Genomic DNA, 18216 nt, shown 5'->3' on the forward strand with positions numbered 1-18216 from the left:
AATATACATATACAAATACAATTGCGACCACCATTGCTTACATTAGAGACAGAATGGTCACTTTCACACTCTCTTTTTGCTCCAAATGCTCAAAATTATGGGATTTAAACTCTGCACACAGCGGTTTGGTTGGGCACTAAATAAAGATGGTAGGGTTGTTAAAAGGTCACGGTCAGCTTCACAAATCTATACTTCCTTAATGTCATGTCACGACGTGCACCAAGCGTCTCAAACTCCAGTCACCTGTGGGAAAGTCGGAGGATTTGTGACCCGTCCAGCAGCCGAACCTGACTCCTGGAGAGTGGATAGGTGACGACTTATGGACATTACTGCTGCTAGATGTCACCATCACAAATAGGTCATTTTTAGCAGCTGGTACAAACGACCTACTCTGTCGTATTTCACGGGACGAAAGTCTATTTTCTTGTGTATGACAGTTGTGACTTTATTCAATCTGGCGTCTTTTGTTCTTTTGCAGGATTTTCAGAAAGGTACATTTCTCATTAGTAGTATAGCATGGGTCTTCTGTCCATGTCCTCTTTTAAAAAAGTTTCAAACATTGAAAACATTAAAAGTATATTACAAAAAGGTGAGATGATTGTTTTCCGTCATCTTTCCTGTTACACATTTTACTGAATCTTTACCAGGAAGCTCTGTTGGACACATACCCACCCTGTCAGACAACAGGAAGATGATTTTGATTGAATTTTGTAGAACACACTGTGATCTCAGTTTGCTGTCTAAATGTCCACCCAGACGTCCTGTTCTGCTCTTTCCTGGGCTCCAGTCTCGATGTTGTCCTCTCATCTTGGCGTCCTTCCTCTGATGCTCTACAGAGTAACAGCAGAAAAGGTCATAAAATACCCACCCTAACTAAAATAACTCTATATTTGCAGAATTATCTGGCTTGTTTCAATTGAGTGGGCTCTAAATAAAAACGAATTCCTGATACTGCAGTATAATTACAATGCCTCAGCAGTCCGACATATTGCCTAAAATAATTAAATATTGTGAGACATCCCAAACCCCAAAATTCTGTAGGGTGCTTTTTGAAATTAAAAGCCTGATCTCAACCATCAGAGAAAGTGTTGAGCTCAGACATTCACCTTAAGCTACAAGTAATGTGTCCAGTACCTTACAGCAGAAGAAGAGCACAGCACCAGACATCATGAATATCAGCACGAAAACTCTGATCATCAGTTCTGTTAAAGAAGCTAAAACAGACTCTCAGTTATTAAATCAGTTTGTTTGGGAGTCAAGCTTTTACATCAGCTGTATGGAGACAAGTTCTCATAATGGTGTAATAAAGTAAAGTAAAGACAGAGGGCACAAGCACATAAGCTACAAATACAAATGTAAATGTCTTCAGTTTCTGATTTTGTCCTTAAGACAGACACAGGACATGTATGTGCAGATAAAGCAAAAAGTTATTTCAGCTTGATATAAATCTTTTTGATTCATTCTAGTGTTTTTATCCACTGTCTTCCCCTGTGTACATGGCCTTCAAAGGTAAACTGATTCACTTTGACCTCGACAGCAGCTTCTAGGAATTATTACAAATATGTTTTCATGCCGTCATGTAGCTGTATAAAAAATCTGACTGATTCACACTGTCAAACACAATCTTGTTGGCAATGAGTCCTATCACATCTGCAAACTTGCAGTGAAACTGGAAACTCTTCCTGAAATGTTCAATGTGTTGTCACCTGTCCCTGTGAGGGACCATGTGTCTGTGGATTTACCTGAGACGGTCAGATGGAGCGTCTGGCTCTGGGAGGAGAAGCTCTGGGAGAAAACAAACAGGAGAAAAACACACCTGTAGTCCCCTTGGTGGGTGTGGTCTGCAGCAGAGAACAGGAAGTGGGCAGAGTGATTGACAGATGTTTGGGTGTAGTTTTGTGACTTAGCTGAGGTGGTCAGCATTAGTTGGAAGGAGCCTCCTGGGTACTTGGGCAGGATGGAGCACCTGATGGTGAACGTGGTGCCCAGGAGCACCTGAAAGCCCTGCTGTGTGGCCTCAGAAACCCCATCAGTGTTGGCATAGAAAGAAATGTTTGGCTGAGTCAGAAAACCTGGGAAGACAGTGGGAGATGACACTTGAAAGTGAAGAATTTAAATGTTTGTACATCACGTTGGACAAATGGAGAACTGTTAATGAACAGACTGTACAAAGGACCATCGTAGCTCCTGTTACCTGTGCAGGTGATCTCCAGGTGGTCAGGGGACTTGCCGGCCTTTGGAGATACACATTCCCTAATTGCAGACTCGGACTGGACACAGGCTGATGGAATCTTCCATGCAGGTCTGTCAGTGTGATCCCGTCTCTTCTCAGTCCACACAGCAGATCCACAGTCCAGGTGTCGACACACTGGACCTGCTGTGGTTAGATTCCATTCGGACGTTGGGTCGATCGCCTTCCTCCACCTTCCATGTTGTTTCACCTGCAGTTCACCATCACAGCGGCTCCATCCTCGCACCAACCGCACATTATCAGGTTCTGAGCACAAACAAGTCATTAGTAAATACAGATTTGAAGTTTGCTGAACTAGAAACTCATCAGAGCTGCAGCTCCTCTTCTACCTGAGCAGGTGAGTCCAACAGATTTGCCTAGTGAGCAGTTGCTTCTATCTGAGTCTGAGCTTCTACAGTCCAGGAGAGCAGACTCATGGCCTCCACACTGGAACTCTCTGGTCCACATTGGAGCCTGCGCTACTCCATAGAGCGCCCCCTGGAGGACTGAAGGAGCCCCACAGCCGAGCTCCTTACAGACCACCGCTGCATCCTGCTGGTCAAAGTCAGCTTCACACACTGAGGACCACTGCTGGTTAGACTGGTCAGACTTCACCTCCAGTCTTCCTGAACACAGACTGGTCCCATTCACCAGCCTCACAGAGTCTGGAGAGGAAAACACTGCAAGTGAAACTTTCCATCCCATTATGCTCAGTGTACAGGTGAGAAACCATGTCTTAAGTCAGGGACCGCCTTTTAATAGACAAGTCTTCGGTGTGTCCCTGAGTCCCACTGACTAATATTTATATTGTCTCATGCAGAGAACTTTGTACATTTTAATCCTAACGTGCAGTGGATGCTCCATCCTTAAGGTGGGATCACAGCAGCACAGGGCAGCAAACAGAAGAGCAATGATGCTGCATTTGACTTTCCTCAAATAGGGACGGTACAGACCATGTTCACTGATCATGAATTACTTCATCAACACAGTCGACCCACTGTAGATTCAGTGTCCTGCTGTTGGCTGCTGTGATAGAACAGTTTTCCCCTTTTCTGGGGATGAGTGTGTTTGTGTTGTGGGCACTGATTGTGTTACCTGAACAGAAGATGCTCAAACTGTACACATCAATCATATCGGGGGCAGTAAGTCTGGATCCTGGCGCATCATACAAAGACATGCCCGGTGGATATGAAGCTGTAGGTTTTGATACAGCTCGAAGCACAGAGCCACAGTCCAGTTTTCTACAGACCTCATCTGCTGACTTCAGGTCCCAGCTGTGGCCGTCTACTGTACGCCACCAGTTCTCCTGCTTCACCTGTAGGTGACCAGAACACCTGCTGGATCCTCCCACTAACTTTACATCATCAAAATCTGAAAACAGGTCAGAGGGAAATGAGTAAAGCAGTGAATGTGTTACTCTGCAGCTTTATTCAGGTTGTGTTTACCTCTCAGAGGTTCTTCTTCTTCAGTCTGCAGACCTGAAGAGAGAAAACAGGAAACGTGTGATTATTTAAAAAGGTTTGTATGTTCTGATGTGTTCAGACAGAAAACTACAGGTGAAACCTCTCTTCACGAGAGCTCACAGCTGGGGGCTGAATGTGTAACTTTTGTGCAGGGCAGATTGGACCGGACTGTGGACAGGCCAGCATGGACGAGGTCTTACTGCAATAATTCTCCAAGTTGTATGAGTAATTGATACTTGTGCTACTATAACTATTACTGGGACAGTGATGCTAGTTTAAACAGTTAAAGAAGCTTGTGCTGTGAAGACAGTAGGACATTTCCAACAGCTAAGACTGTGACAGTGCCACAGTGCATGTGCAGTATTTCTGTACACGGTGTGTTGAACCACTACAAAGTATTATGATTAATTATCTTAATAAAGTATGTTTTGTGTTTACTATAGAGTTTCTCCTCTTTTCCTTTGGATTCAGTGTTTTCTCAGAAGGAAACATTTTACTACATGTATCTGACAGTTTGTTACTTTCTAATTATCCACTGCAGGTAAATCAGAGCCAAACCAAAGTCCTGTTCTTTGGACCAAATCAGACACAACTGAACCTCAGTCCTTTTTGATTCCCAGAGAACCTTCAGAAACACCTAACCTCAGTCACTTATTCCTGACATTTTGTCTGAATCGCAGTACTACAGTGAACTGCATCATCACATTCACTTCCTGTTTCCTCTCAGACCTCTCAGGTCTTCAGAGCAAGTTTTCCTAAACCAGTCTCTGTACTCATGTAGCACAGAACAGTTTGAACTGACAGGAGCTCGATCAGGTAATGTGGTACCTGTTACGGGGCGACGGTGGGACGTCCTACAAAGGTTCATCAACAGAACAAATCATCAGGGGACATTTCACAACTGCTCTAATCACAATTTAATATTTAAATTATGGTCTAATGTATAAGGACACACGAAATGTACTGTGTGAAGCAGGTAACGGGTTAATTAGGGCTGTGATTTAAAATGAACTGTTTATTTTTTAAATGCTTTGATAAAATACAAGTGCTAAAAAATCAATGTCCATAATAACATTTTATTTTAATGATGATAAAAAAAACTGTGTGTGTACTCATCTGCTGCACTCAGCACTCAGTTCATGCTAATAACTTCTTCAGCATCACCTTCCTGGTTTAGTTGTGTTTTCAGAAACCTTGGATTATGTAGCCCGGTCGATCCAAAGACATGTTCTGTGGATTGACACTGAATGTACTGAGTCCTACCTGAGCTCCAGAGCAACACAAACACCACGAGTGTGTGATCCATGTTGGTCGGTTGTGTGATCTGTTACACACTTCACTGTCTTGTGACCTTATTTGTCTCTATGTCTGCTCTCATTGGATCCTTTCTTTAATCTCCTCATCAGACTCTGTGGGTTTTCTTCCTGTCCAACAAAGAGGTCAGAGTTTAACCTTTATGTAGCAAAGGAGTAAATCAATATGACATTTAGACACAGAACAAAAAAAATTAAACACAAACAGCTTTGGGGAATAAAGAGTCCTCCTGGTTCGAAGTGGAGCCTCTGAACCGTGTAAATGAAGCTGACAGGTTCTGCACCTCCTCTACATTACTGAGCTGTGAGCTGTGTCTCTGCTCTGATAACAGAACATATTACTGTGATCTCAGGATCCCATACGATCTTATATTTTCTGTTCGAACACCATGAAAAGACCTGAACCAACACTCCAGAGTGTGTGTTCAACAATACATTTGTGTCGTTTGTGTGTCCCTCACAGTTCTTAGACAGCAGTAGAGCCAGTGATAGAGCAGAAGGGTTAGTACACAGTACTACAGTGTTACAGTACATTCATTATTTGTCATAGTGTTTTCATTGGAGCTGGAGAAGACGACTTCTTCACAGCTAACTGTGTTGCTTCTGCTTGTCACTCAGAAGATACTGTCCTCACAGATTTACCTCCTATTAGGGATAAAAGGCTTAGCGGCAGCACACGTCCTGGTGGTACAGCAGACGTTTGGTAGGTGACTCAGTGAATAAATAATCAGACAAATACATTTTAAATAACCTGCTTCTGACTTTTGTGATTTATGAGGACATTATTGTTGACATATTGACATTATTCTAGGCACTTCAGGGTTTAGTGTTTTGTCCACTTTGAGGGTTAGGAACAACAAGATTATTAGAGCAAGGTTTGGGGTAGTAGTAGTAGTAGAAGTAGTAGTAGTAGTAGTGGTAGTAGTATTAGTAGTAGTAGTAGAAGTAGTAATAGTAGTAGTAGTAGTAGTAGTAATAGTAGTAGTAATAGTAGTAGTAGTAGTAGTAGTGGTAGTAGTAATAGTAGTAGTAGTAGTAGTAGTAGTAGTAGTAATAGTAGTAGGTATAGTTAAGAGTGGACTTGGATAAGTGAGGTTTGCCTTTCTTGGTATCGGCAGTGGGAAGTGGGTTTGTCCATAGTGGTCCATAGTCTGAACTGTCCCGGGGTGGGGGTGTTTTCACATACAGTTTTCTGTGTGACTCAGATCAGTGTAACTTATTTGGACTGTCCCACTTGTCTGTCCTCCAGGCTCTTCTTTGCCTGAGATAAACCCGTGAGGACAGGAGATGGGAGAGGTTTCCTCAGTCAGGACGGGGTTAATGATTCAGGATCAAAACCCATCAGCCTGAGAATCAGGAGAGATTATCTAAATAAAACAACTTTGTAAATGTTTGGCTGATCAAAAGTAATTGGACAGTTGGCTGTTAGTTGTGTTGTTTCAGTGTCTCCTGAGTTCACTGCCTTTATTTTTAGACTGAGGAGAAGTTGTCTGTCAGTAGGGGGGAGGTGTCGAGTGAGGATGATGATAATGCGGCTCAGCTCCACATCTAAACTGACCTAATGATTATGGACTGATGTCTAAGGAGTGGAGGTGTAGGACAGACAGAAGGACATTGGATGGCAGGAGAGAACAGATAAATGATCAGAAAAGTCAGGAAGTATCTCAGGGTTTGTGTTTGTCATGTTCAGTGTTGGTGACCGTTTGATACTTTGTGTTCTGTGTTCTGTCCTAAAATGTCAAAGCTCCCAGAATTCTGCTGACATATACGCTAAAGGAGGGAACTACAACTCCCAGGGTGCATTTCACCAATACGTGGTCAATCACAGAAGTTTAAAATGTTCAAGCAGTGGTTCCTACAAAGTCGTCTCAGCCTTTTGAATCAGTTCAGGGTCAGAGTCAGCAGCTGAGGATCATGGGAGCTGTAGTGTTTACTAGTGTGAGGACGGAACATGTCTGATGATTCAGGAGGGTTTCTGTTCTACAATAAGCACATCAGAGTCTCCATCAGAGACAGACAGAGCTGCAACAGGAGGACACAGGTCAAAGGTCACCAGGGCATCCCCGTTCATCTGAAGAGTCCAGATACTTTTTACTACAAAGAAGTTTTCTCTCCCCAGCTGATTATTCTCCATTTAGCTGCTTGTATATGAGCAGCAGCATCAGTGTTGGATCATTGAAGCTGCTGCTCTCTGTTCACATGGACAATAATCAGACTGCTTTTCATCGGCTGCTTGTACACAGACTCATAACGTTTTAACACACTTGGTAACATTTGTGTATTACTGTGTGTGAAATGCTGTTTATTATAACCTGTGTGTGATTAATTCACATCTGGGTAAATGACAGCGCTCATCACTGGTTTCAGTGTGATTACTGTGAGTTATCAGTCAGACTGGTGAGTTACATGTGTGAAACAACTACTCTGAGCAGGATCAGGACCTGATTCTCTGGTCATTGTTCTTATATGAAACAGGCTTTGGGGAGATGCTGGTGCCTAGTTGAACACAAAGACACAAAGAGTTCATCAAACGAGCTGATCCTCAGTAATGATGATGGTTAATGGAAACTTTGACACATGAGGAGGAAGTGACACATTAAACAATCAGATAAGACCAGAATAACTGTGCGACAGGTTCCTGTTTGTTAACATGTTCTCAGAATAGGGAAGATAAGATACAAGATTTATACAGTCAGGTCCACAAGTCCTCAAGTATTTGGACACAGTCATCATTAGACTGTCTTCTTACACCAACCACACTGAGTTTGAATCCAAACAATCAACATGTGCTTCCAATGCTGACAATGTCTGATGGACTGCGTCAGAACTACAGCCATTTGCAAACAGAGCTGCAGACGACTGGACTGTACTTTAAAGGACTAAACCTCCTGCATATTAGATCTGATTGTGTTGAAGTGTTCGTCCTGATAGATCCACGCAAAGAGGCTGGAAGAAATGATGGGCTGTTCTTACTGGATGTCACTGCTGGTACCAGATCACAAAGTGCCATGAAACAGCCAACATGGGGCTGCTGTTCTGTCTCTCTGCGTTTTATTATGGTGACTTTTTACAGAAGTTGAGACTGAGAATGTGGAAGTGGTTTTTGAAATTAAGCAAAAAGAAGATGAACCGTGAAGACGTGAAAAACAGAAGTTCTGTCTTTTATCAGCACAGTTTTACACTGATGCTGATCAGCTCTGTGCTGTGTTGTAACTTGTTTTCTCAGTTCTGTTATTATTCTTGTTTTACCCTTTTTAAACACCGTCTTCAGACTTGACACGCTTCTCTCATTTTATTAGTCACTGAAAGAACTGGGAATGATCCCGTCTGCAAGAGAGAAAAGAAGTCACAAATCAACTAACAAGGACCAATTAATGACACAAATTAAAGACAGTGGCAACATGACATCCACCCAAAACAAACCAAAGCAACTGACACAAATGAACAGTAATGAACTGCATGAACTACAGAAATTACAGCTTCTGCGATTGACCACTCAAACATCATTCAGCTTTGAGGGTGTGATGTTGCAGCAGAAATACTTTTCTATGTTTGTGTGTGCAGCCTGTTGCAGTTGATTCTACTGCTTTTTGTTTTTTCTTTTTCTCTTTTGATGTTGTAAAGTAATTTACTGAGTGAAAAATAACTTTTTGTGTGTGGAACATAGCTGATTGATCCCTACAGTCGTGTTCAAAAGTTAGTGCCCCCTCTTTTAATTTCATATTTGTTTGTGCAAAACACAACAAAAATCATCAGATTGTAGGTCTTAGTATTAGACAAATACAACATATAACTTTTTTCACCATGTTATTATTTAGTCAAAAGAAATGAAGCCAAAAATCTAATGCTAATCATCAGCTTTGATTCAAGAGGGAAAGACATGACATGTCTTAGAGAAGCAATTGCTGCTGCACATCAATGTGTAAAGGGTTCGAAACAATTTCCAAACTATTTCAACATTCTACAGTGAGAAAGATTATTCACATGTGGAAAGATTCAAGACAGTTTCCACTCTTCCCAGGAGTGGACGTTCAGCACATTCACCCCAAGCTCAGACTTCTGGAACATTGTCCTGAGGGCAGATGAGACCAAAGTGGACTTGTTTGGCCTTAATGTCCAGAGCCTTGTTTGGTGAAGACTGAAAATAGTGTCATTTTTGGTTGATGGTCTGAGGTTTTATGTTCCAATCACATGCTTTTTATTCTGCAGTGCTGTTGTGTATGTTTTACCAGGACACATTGAAGAAAATTACTTTATCATCAGATGCAGCTGAAATGGTGGGGTATGTGCAAAGAGACTAGCTGGCAGAAACATGACGAGTTGTGTGAGAGACAGAGACAATGTTTTACAGACTGAGGACAATGGACAAAGCAGAAACTGCTAGGAAGAGAGCTAAGCAAGAAAAGACTGTGGCCAAGCTCCACCTGGATCAAGAATCGAGCAGAGACTGAGACTAGAGAGGCGGCCGTGGACAGGGCAACACACTAAAATGAGGGCAGCTGATCTTCTAATGAAGACCACGTCACCAATCGTTGGCCAAACAGAAAGAAACCATGTCCACACCGTGGACTACAAACCCTCTACCCATGTGGGCAAGAACAGATGGGAACCATGAAGCAGAGGACTCCTTTTTTCTCTCTACCTACTTCCCCCTGGGTTCCATCCTCACAAAGTCGGGTATTTCCATTCATTGTTATGCTGATGACAGCCAGATCTATACGCCGCTGAAGAAAACGATGCTTTCTCTATTAAATCACTTCTTTCATGGCTTGATGACATTAAGGACTGGATGGCCCTAAGCTTTTTAAAGTTTAATGAAAAAAAAAACAGAAGTGATGGTGTTTGGTCCTAAGGCTCTGGTAAACCCTCCCCGGTTGACTTAGGACCCTTGGCTCTATGTGAGAAGCCGACAGTTTTAAGATGGACTGTGATTTTAAATTGGATCGTCATATTAGCGCAGTTGTGAACTTTTTTCCACCTCAGGCAGTTGGCAGAACTAAAGCTCTTTCTTGCACAGCAGCATTTTGAAACAGTAATCCGTGACTTCATCACATCTCGGCTGGATTAATATAACACACTTTACTCTGGAGTTTGCCAGTCTTCCCTTGCACGTCTCCAGTTGGTTCAGAACACTGCTGCTCGTCTCGTGGTTGGAGCGAGCATGAAGTAGCACATATCTCCTATTCTGACATCTCTCCACTGGCTGCCTGTGCATTTTAAAAGGTCACTTTAAGATCCTTTTAATTGTTTTTAAATCTTTAAACAGTCTGGCCCCCCATTACCTTGCTGAGCTACTTTTTCCCTTTAAGCCTTTCAGGCCTCTCAGGTCAGATGGTCAGCTTCTCCTGGAAGTACTGGGGTCCAAGTGGAAGCTCAGAGGGGACAGAGCCTTTGCTGTTGCTGCACCTAAACTATGGAATGTCCCACCTCTGCACATTAGGTGTCCAACTCCTCTGAAAACCCATTTTAATTCCCTGGCTTTCAACCCAGCATGACATTCTGTTCCTGTTCTTTTGTTTTATTGTTGGTTTTTATTATTATTTTTATGTCTTGTTTTAAGCTTTGTTTTAAAGTGTTTGTGTTATTATTTGACTGACTATGTACAGCACTTTGGTCAGCTGTGGTTGTGTTAAAGTGCTCTGTAAATAAAGATGAGTTGAGTGGAGACTGTTGGTAATTATTGCAAACCAACCGCACACACACGCACACACACGCGCACGCACACGCGCACGCACACACACACAGACTAGTTATTGAGGTGGGGCTGTGTGTGGAGGGTGTGTAGATGTGAGTTGTCACATCTACGTTTATCTAGTGAAGACATGTGACCTGCAGTGGGAGGAGTTATTGTGTCCTGTTCAGACTCACCAAGCTTCACCGCACTCTCCGAGTGAAGGATATCTAGAAGGTTAACAGGATGAAAGTTTGTTAACTGCATCCTTACACCATTCAGACACATTTCATTACTGTGGACCTGATCAAAGTGCAGGGATCCACCATACAGAACATATTTTATATGATCATAAGTGTTGGTTAATGCACAACAACAACAAAATGAATATGGATGAAAACTGAGACCTGCTGTATATTTCCTGCTAGAACTAGATGTTGGACCAAAGGCTCTGTCATTCATCAGAGAACTGTAGGAGCAGCAGGAAAAAGCAGGAATATGCTCATTTTACACTGACCACTAACATCCCCCAGTTTCACAGCACAGCAGATCTGCCACCAGCAAAATGGCTGCGGCACCATAACAACTTTCTCCAAGGGCAATGTAAGTTCTGATTAGTTAACCTTACTTAAAAAATCATGCAGTCAAGTAAACTGGAAGCGGGATTGTATTTGTACTTACAAATGCTTATTAAGTGTTGTACACTTGCAATTTTGCAAGTAAAAAAACAGTGTACAGTACTCAAAAAAAGTACACAGTACACTTTCATACTAAGTGTACTGTGTGCTGTCTTTCAAACAACACGCTTATTAAAGTTGGGCCAACTAATGTGACATCAGTCACTTTATCAGCAGTGTGATTTACTAAAACCATACAAACACATGACCTTAGTAACAACACGTTACCCCCCCCCCCCCCCCCCCCCCCCCCTATTAATAAAGTTCCTTGAATCGTGAATAAATGTTGAGAGTTGCTCCTTGTCTTATCACAAAGAGAAAGATACAACCACATTTTCAGTTTTTTACTGACATTAATAAAATAGATGCTTTTGTTCTTACACAGGATAAAGGGTAGAATTCTCTGCTGACATTTGAAGTGGTAGGTGGTCAATTGTTTTTAAGTCCTCTGTGGAAAACACAGAAAAATCCTAAATGTTTCTTTATACTGATGAAGAACAGATTGTATAAATGAACGTTGCTCCATGAAGACAGAGAGTTGATACTTTATTCAAATCACAAAGACGTCATTTCCTCATACCGTGGCAGCAGTGATGTGTTGAGTGCATTAATAGGGAAGTTATGAATCTAAAGACATTCAGTCCTTAACCAGACAACATGAACATGTCTGTCACTCTGCTCCTCGGTGAGTCAAACACAAAGTTTAGATGTTCATTTATTACGAAGAAAACCCACATTTACACATTAGTGTCCTCTGTCCTTTAGTGTCCTGTGTTCTCCTGTTCCAGGTGTGTCTGTCCTGCTGCTGTCTGGACTCACTGTTTCTGCAGGTGAGATGATCGAGGTGAAAACAATCACTGACACTCCAACAATACACAGATATTTAATTTAGCTTTAGTTACTAGTTACTTATTGCAGATGTAGATTCTTTGTTAACACTGGTTAACTAAAAAGTTAGGATGTATGTTTATGGAATAATCACCTGTCAATACATAAATTTAAGTTACATAAATTGAAGTTACATTTACATTTAGTCATTTAGCAGACGCTTTTATCCAAAGCGACTTACAAGTGAGGTACAAGGCAGCAAAAATCTAAGTCAAGGAGAAAACATCAAAGCAAAGTCCTATCAGAAAAGTGTTCACAGTTCACGAGATACAAGTGCAAGAGAGCAGAAAGGTTTTTATTTTTTTAATTTTTTTTATATTAAAGATTTAAGTGCATAGGAAGATGCGGAAGAGTTCAGTTTTCAGCAGTTTTTTGAATATTGGGAGAGAATCAGCTGAGCGTGCAGAGTTTGGTAGCTCGTTCCACCATCGTGGGATCATTGCACTGAACAGTTTTGCTTGGTGTCTTCTATGCGGTGCTGGGACCACCAGACGTCGTTCTTTGGCAGACCGCAGCGGGCGAGAAGGATTGTAGACTTGAATGAGTGAGTTGAGGTAAGCGGGAGCTGTCGAGTTAACAACCCTGTAAGCAAGAGACAGAGCTTTGAACCTGATGTGAGCAGCTACAGGAAGCCAGTGTAGAGATCTAAAAAGTGGTGTGACATGGGTCTTTTTTGGCTGATTAAAAATTAGGCGAGCTGCCGCATTTTGGATCATCTGCAAGGGTTTGATTGTGGATATCGGTAACCCCATCAACAACGCGTTGCAGTAATCAAGACGGGATGTGACCAGCGCCTGTACAATGAGTTGGGTTGTATATTCCGTGATGTAGGGTCTGATCTTCCTGATGTTGTAAAGAGCAAATCTGCAAGCCCTAGAGACTGAGGAGATGTGGTCCTTAAAGCTCAGTTGGTCGTCGATGATGACCCCCAGATTTTTGGCTGAATTAGTGGGGACAATCACTGTAGATCCAATGTTGATGGTGATGTTGTGTTGCATCAAAGGTCTGGCTGGGAAGACAAGGACTTCAGTCTTAGAGAGGTTGAGTTGAAGGTGTCTCTCACTCATCCAGGCTGAGATGTCTGAGAGACAGGCAGAAATACGCGATGAGACAGTGGAGTCGTCCGGTGGAAAGGACAGGAAGAGCTGTGTGTCATCAGCGTAGCAGGGATAGGAAAGACCATGTGAGTGAATGATGGCACCTAGGGATGAAGTATAGATAGAAAAGAGGAGAGGACCAAGGACTGAGCCCTGCGGCACACCGGTAGAGAGGCTATGAGAGTGAGAAACTAGCCCCCGCCAGGATACCTTGAAGCTTCGTCCTGATAGGTAAGAACAAAGCCAGTCTAGAGCTGATCCAGAGATGCCCAAGTCAGAGAGTGTGGACAAGAGTATCTGATGGTTCACAGTGTCAAAGGCTGATGATAGATCAAGTAGAATTAAGACAGATGATTGACCTGTGGCTTTTGCAGCTCGAAGATATTCCACAACAGTCAGGAGTGCGGTTTCTGTGGAGTGACCCTCTTGAAGCCAGACTGGTTGACATCGAGGAGGTTATTCTTGGAAAGGAAGTCTGAGAGTTGGTTGAAAACAGCTCGTTCCATAGTCTTGGCCAGAAAAGGAAGGAGGGAGACAGGTCTGTAGTTCTCCACTACAGAGGGATCAAGAGAAGGATTCTTGAGCAGTGGGGTAATCAAGGCGTGCTTGAAAGAGGTTGGAAAAGTCCCTGTTTTGAGAGATGTGTTGATAACTTGTGTAATAGCTGGCATGAGTGCAGGTGCAACTGCTTGAAGAAGAGTGGAAGGGATTGGATCCAGAGTGCAGGTGGTCGGATGATTAGAGAGGAGGAGGGTGGATACGTCATCCTCAGTCAGAATTGCAAATGATGAGAGCAATGCAGTGTTGTAAGAGGTTAGACTGATGTCATCATCTGGAGGAGAGAACTGTGAGCTGATAGCTGCCACCTTGTTGGTAAAAAAGTCGGCAAAGTTGTCAGCAGTGAGAGAGGTAGATGGCGGTGGTGAAGGTGGGTAGATGAGTGATTTGAAAGTGGAGAACAGCTTTCTGGTGTCCAAGGTGTTGCTGAGCTTCTCCTGGTAGTAGTTGATCTTTGCCCTGGTGAAACTGTGAGAAAAAGGTCCAAGCAGATCCTGATACTCAGCAAGGCCAGATGGAGTCTTGGATTTGCGCCACTTCCTCTCAGCACTCCTGAGCGTGGTGCGTTGTTCACGGATCCCATCAGTGAGCCACGGATTAGAAGGTGAGAGACGGGCGGGTCTCGAAGACATAGGACAGAGACAATCCAGACATGATGAAAGTGTATTGCAAAGACTGTCTGTGGCTGCATCTGCATCGCAGATGGAGAGGTCCTGTGTTGGGGGCAGAGTTGCGGAGACCAGCGAGGAGAATCGATCCGGGTTGAGAGACCTGAGGTTGCGCCGGAATGTTACAAGTGTTAGTTAAAAAGCTGTGAAGTTTTTCTTACACAACTAGTTGCTAAATAACTTTGACCTTTATTTTTAATTAGTTAGTATTAGTTTAATTATCTCTTTGTCATAATTTTCACTTTTGAGAGTTTTTAAATAAAAAACCAGAGTTGAACATTCATGCTACCAACAGTATCAAATCAAATTCAATACTATTTGAAATACATTTCTTATTGAAGTACTTTTGTACTTTAAGTACATTTTAAAGGATGTACCTTTGTAAAGAATTCGAAATAATACTTCTACTTATAGGGTATGTTTTTAGGCAAATACTGGCACTTTTACTTAGGTACTTGCTTTTGCTTTTATCACCTCTGAGGGGACGTAGTTCATCAGGGTCAGTAATCCAGTCTTGAGCTGCCAAGTCCTGTGGGTTTAAGTGATTTATTGTTAATTTATTCAAATAGCTGCTTGGTGTATTAATTAAATGTATCCCTGTACTGTTTCTACCCACATGTCTCCTTCCTTCCTGTCAAATTTGAACAAATATAACTTAAATTAAAAAAGTATTTTTCCTTCCTTTGCCTACGTGAACATTACAATCATCAATCATCCTTTTTTTCCTTTTCTTTTTCAGTGCAAATTAATAGATATAAAAAGTTAAAAGCACTATTTTGTAGCTTGTTTAGATACAAGAACCTGTTAAAATATTTGTTCCTACAGGATTTGTGGGTGCGTTAAATTCCAGCTGTGACTGACCTGTCATTAAATGTGTTGCCCACATTTACTCAGACTTTCAGAGTCAGGATCTTTATGTACTGTCCTGTCTTTGAAAGTCTTGGCTAGTCTTCAGGTGTCTCCCCCCATAGAATAAAATCAACAAAGCAGAAAACTCAGTGATGACCTATAAGAGTGTGACCCAGTGTTATTGATTTCTGTATGTGTGTGTAACTGTTTCTATTTGTCTGTGTGTCCTCCAGTGTCTGTGAATGTCAGTCCAAACCTTCAGCAGTTCTTTGAAGGAAACCCAGTGTCTCTGAGTTGTGTTGAGGATGGACAGACAGTGAAAAGGACTGTGAATAGGACCGGAGTAGAAAACACTGAGGAGTGTGGAACATCTGGTTCAAGCTTTGGAAAGTTTAATGGTTCCTCCTGCACGATTGCAAATGTCAATCCATCAGATTCTGCATTTTACTGGTGTGACACTTCTGGACAGAGGAGAGACCAGGTCAACATCACTGTAACTACTGGTACAGAAACAAACTCGTTTCATTCTGTTGCTGCAACATCTCCTGTGTATATGACTCTGGTCTGTTGGTGTAACTCTGTCTCTATATGTCTCTGTTTGTGTTGTTCAGATAAAGATCTGATCCTGGAGATCCCTGCACTTCCTGTGGTGAGAGGAAGTGCTGTCACTCTGCATTGTAGGAATAAAGATGGACCAATCACAGCTTATTTCTTCAGGAATGGTACAAGTGTCACTGATTCTAAACTTGAACCAGAGTTCAACATCAGTAACATCCAACAGTCTGATGAAGGTTTCTACCACTGCGCTAATGATGAGAAAGAATCTGCTCAGAGCTGGCTGAGGGTCACAGGTCAGGACAATGACATCACTTCCTGTTTATACCAACCTGATAATACACTGATCACTGAACCAGATTCTGCTCCTCTCTCTACAGATCCTCCTCCTACAACTACCCCTCATCCACCCACCAAACCTTTCACTGTAAAATCTCCTTTTACGTCTTTTACTCCTTCCTCCCCTCATCCCCCAGCCTCCACCACTCCTCTTCCTCATCCTCCTTGTGTGTCTGTGGTCAGACTCTTCCTCCACCTCATGGTCTTCTGTCCGTTCTTCATCTCTACTGTACTGATGGTTTCCATCTGCTGCAACAGGAAGACAGGAAACAAATCATTTGTTTCCATGGAGATTGTTGATGTCACTATTGACCACATGACCTCAGAGCTGGATGTTAGTTAAAATGAATCCTGTTCATTATGTAGATGTGGGTTGTAATAGAAATTTTTCCTCTTGGAAGAATTGTAGACAGAACTCAGCGTGATGAACCATCTCAGTTTAATTCATGCCTGCATGGAGAAGAACACATGGATGTTGAGTGTTGTTTCTGACTTGTATCTCTCAAACCCCTTCTATTTATACTTAAACCCAAGAAAGGAACCACCCTCACAAAACATAAATGAAGAAACCAGGTGCATGCAGTTGACAGTCATCACTCTTGTCCCTTTCTAGATTATCTGAAGATATCAGTAACGAAGTCAATAAAACCCTTTTATTAAACTCTTTTAGATCTTGTGACCCCAGGACTCACTATATACTACATTGCTTTGGGCCTTGTAACAACGAAGTGCCTGCTGTGATCTCAAACATTCCTCCAAACACGACCCATCCTATGATCTCTTGTCATCTTTGTGACCTCTTTAATAGCTCATCTTGGTTGATTGCTTGCTAATTATCTAACCATATGACTAAATTTACTCTATTCCCTCACAGGGTACCTCCATCCTCCCAGTCAGTACACCAGTGACTGCTGCTAACCCCCAACCACCTGGAATAATCTCATCACGAAGGTCAACACATTAGATTATTGCTAAATGGAAGAACTGTTAACTAAACGACATGATTAAAGTTTTGCTTTTCTTATTCTGAATGAACCAAAGGCAGCAAACTGTGACAGCATTAGTCAAATCTGAATCTCACAAACTAATTTATTGACTAGTTCCTCTTTAGGTAAATTGATAACAAAAGCTCAGACAGTCTCTCGTACCCCCAACACTGATGAAGATGGCACCAGATAGTCTTTGAATGCAGTGATGGTGTCTGTTTATCTATTTTTAATCGTGAACATGTTTCAACCACAGCATGAATGTGAAACTGTCCCAAATGAACAACTTCCCCTGAGCTCACTTCTTCTTTTTATGTCTTTACTGCACATCTTAATCTGCTTATTTTAAACGCTTCCTAAAGCTTTGTACATACACATTTAATTGTGTAACTCATTTAGCTCCTCACATTAGCCAAAGACATGGGAACTTCACTTTGGTGATGTGGTTTTTTTTCTGAGCTTGTGAAACAAACAGTGGTTGGTCTCTCAGTGGCTCTTAGTCTTTATAACACATTTTATCTGTCAATTTGATGTGACAACCTTCCTGGTCCAGTGGAAGACATTTTGTATAAAAATGGTTTTATAAAATTCCTTCAGTGACTTTGATAAAGGGTAATTACACCTTTTTAAAGTTATTTTTGTTTCTAAGAACAATAATCAGATTGACAGACACACAATCACCTGCTGTAACCATGAGTTCCTAAATAAAGTGTTTTCTCATTAACCACTGCAGATGTCTCCTCCTCAATACTCATCCAGATAATAATATTGCAGAGTGATTTCTCTAGATTAGAACTTGTTAAATTAAAGGGACCTAGAGGGGTTGATGAAAGGGGTTAAAGAAAGAGGTATTTGGAATATCAAGTTGGAGTTTGAATGCAGGCACATCGACAGTAAGTTAAAATAAAAGTTACTGTCGATG

The 18216-nt window shown here is 42.0% G+C and overlaps 2 protein-coding genes across 2 annotated transcripts; one reads left to right on the top strand and one right to left on the bottom strand.

The window, feature by feature from the left end:
• Nucleotides 1-882: 882 nt before the first annotated feature.
• On the bottom strand, nucleotides 883-2876 carry LOC137137981 (scavenger receptor cysteine-rich type 1 protein M160-like). Its single transcript, XM_067524853.1, has 2 exons — nucleotides 2195-2876; nucleotides 883-2072 (listed from the first exon to the last, which is right to left on the bottom strand). The coding sequence occupies exons 1-2, from the start codon at nucleotides 2514-2516 to the stop codon at nucleotides 1645-1647; spliced, it is 750 nt and encodes a 249-aa protein (XP_067380954.1). The 5' UTR covers nucleotides 2517-2876; the 3' UTR covers nucleotides 883-1644.
• A 9088-nt stretch (nucleotides 2877-11964) lies between these two features.
• On the top strand, nucleotides 11965-18021 carry LOC137137344 (uncharacterized). The gene is made up of 6 exons (XM_067523511.1): nucleotides 11965-12039; nucleotides 12143-12184; nucleotides 15648-15917; nucleotides 16026-16265; nucleotides 16350-16642; nucleotides 17183-18021. Exons 1-6 carry the CDS (start codon nucleotides 12012-12014, stop codon nucleotides 17270-17272), a joined length of 963 nt encoding a protein of 320 aa, XP_067379612.1. The 5' UTR covers nucleotides 11965-12011; the 3' UTR covers nucleotides 17273-18021.
• The last annotated feature ends 195 nt before the right edge of the window (nucleotides 18022-18216 follow it).

The sequence above is a fragment of the Channa argus genome, chromosome 12 (genome assembly GCF_033026475.1).
Source record: "Channa argus isolate prfri chromosome 12, Channa argus male v1.0, whole genome shotgun sequence".
In the NCBI taxonomy this organism is placed as follows: domain Eukaryota; kingdom Metazoa; phylum Chordata; class Actinopteri; order Anabantiformes; family Channidae; genus Channa; species Channa argus.

Bases quoted from the DNA above. Each gene is read 5' to 3' on its own strand.
- LOC137137981 (XM_067524853.1), bottom strand. From the start codon at position 2,516: ATGACTTGTTTGTGCTCAGAACCTGATAATGTGCGGTTGGTGCGAGGA. The intron at 2,073-2,194 runs GTAACAGGAGCT...CTGTCTTCCCAG, and splicing joins CCTGGAGATCACCTGCACAG to GTTTTCTGACTCAGCCAAAC.
- LOC137137344 (XM_067523511.1), top strand. From the start codon at position 12,012: ATGAACATGTCTGTCACTCTGCTCCTCG. The intron at 12,040-12,142 runs GTGAGTCAAACA...CTCCTGTTCCAG, and splicing joins GTCTGTCACTCTGCTCCTCG to GTGTGTCTGTCCTGCTGCTG. The intron at 15,918-16,025 runs GTACAGAAACAA...TGTGTTGTTCAG, and splicing joins CAACATCACTGTAACTACTG to ATAAAGATCTGATCCTGGAG.